Source organism: Nanorana parkeri, unplaced genomic scaffold (genome assembly GCF_000935625.1).
Source record: "Nanorana parkeri isolate BGI_ZX_2015 unplaced genomic scaffold, ASM93562v1 scaffold1533, whole genome shotgun sequence".
NCBI lineage: Eukaryota > Metazoa > Chordata > Amphibia > Anura > Dicroglossidae > Nanorana > Nanorana parkeri.
Genome location: NW_017307801.1, coordinates 200,175 through 201,416, shown reverse-complemented (window position 1 = coordinate 201,416; position 1,242 = coordinate 200,175). Strand labels below are relative to the sequence as shown.

The following is a 1,242-nucleotide window of genomic DNA, read 5'->3' as shown; positions in this document are numbered from 1 at the left end:
TCCTCCCTAACTTGACTAGTTACATTGTAATGTGTATGTTGAGCTTCAGACCCGTGTGTGGCCCCCCCCAACTGAAGGGTCCATTGCACAGAGAGGACCAGAGCCTACCTGAACCAGGAGCTCACACAGAGCCGCCATCTTGCTCCACCCGCAACTAACGAGTTGTACTTTTAGTGCCGGCGGAACTCTTTGCAGGTGAGAGGTTTAACCCCTCGTTGCCCCGCAGCACATTGACGTCATCTGAGGACACTGCCAGCGAGTCGTTACAATGTATATAAACCCCCAACAATCGTCTTCTTTCATCTCTTTTGTTACATCTGCTTAGACGTAGGGAATCGCTGTGCATGCCGATACACCTGTGTACAGTGTGTGACGTCATAACAATACCCTCCCATCAGAGTGCTCCCTCTTATCGGGTGGTTTCCCGGAACGTGACGTCATATTTGCTGGCTTGGGGCCAGAACACCGAGACCGAGAAATGAAACTCTCTCTCTGGGAGGAAATCACCACAAACCTCGTGATGGAGTTTCGTTTCTGTGACTTGGGATCAGCCGGCCGGGAGTATAAAAGAGTCGGAGCTCCGACCCGAGCCCAGAGAGAGAGGAGTCGCATCGCCGGGACCGCGATCCCTACACACAGACCGGTAATGAATTATAATGAATTATACAATATGCAGTACAGGGTTATATGTAGCGATCCCTATATATATATCATCCTCTACTGATCGCTATATATCATCCTGTACTGATCCCTATATATCATCCTCTACTGATCCCTATATATCATCCTCTAATGATCCTTATATATCATCCTCTACTGATCCCTATGTATCATTCTGTATGGATCCCTATATATCATCCTGTACTGATCCCTATGTATCATCCTGTACTGATCCCTATATATCATCCTCTACTGATCCCTATATATCATCCTCTAATGATCCTTATATATCATCCTCTACTGATCCCTATGTATCATTCTGTATTGATCCCTATATATCATCCTGTACTGATCCCTATGTATCATCCTGTACTGATCCCTATATATCATCCTCTACTGATCCCTATATATCATCCTCTACTGATCCCTATGTATCATCCTCTACTGATCCCTATATATCATCCTCTACTGATCCCTATATATAATATCTTGTACTGATCATTGTAGATCATCCTCTACTGATCCCTACTGACCCCCCGAGACACCCCTATTACTCTCCAACCAGCAAAGTACACACTCCAT

General features: G+C 45.4%; 1 protein-coding gene across 1 annotated transcript in view; it reads left to right on the top strand.

Annotated features, from left to right (window-relative positions):
• The window catches only part of LOC108798666 (sacsin-like), a 25,885-nt gene that overhangs the window by 534 nt on the left and 24,109 nt on the right, over nucleotides 1–1,242 (top strand). The window contains exon 2 of the mRNA XM_018570443.1: nucleotides 399–643. Within this exon, the coding sequence (XP_018425945.1) occupies nucleotides 399–643 (245 nt within the window). The remainder of the gene's footprint in view (nucleotides 1–398; nucleotides 644–1,242) is intronic.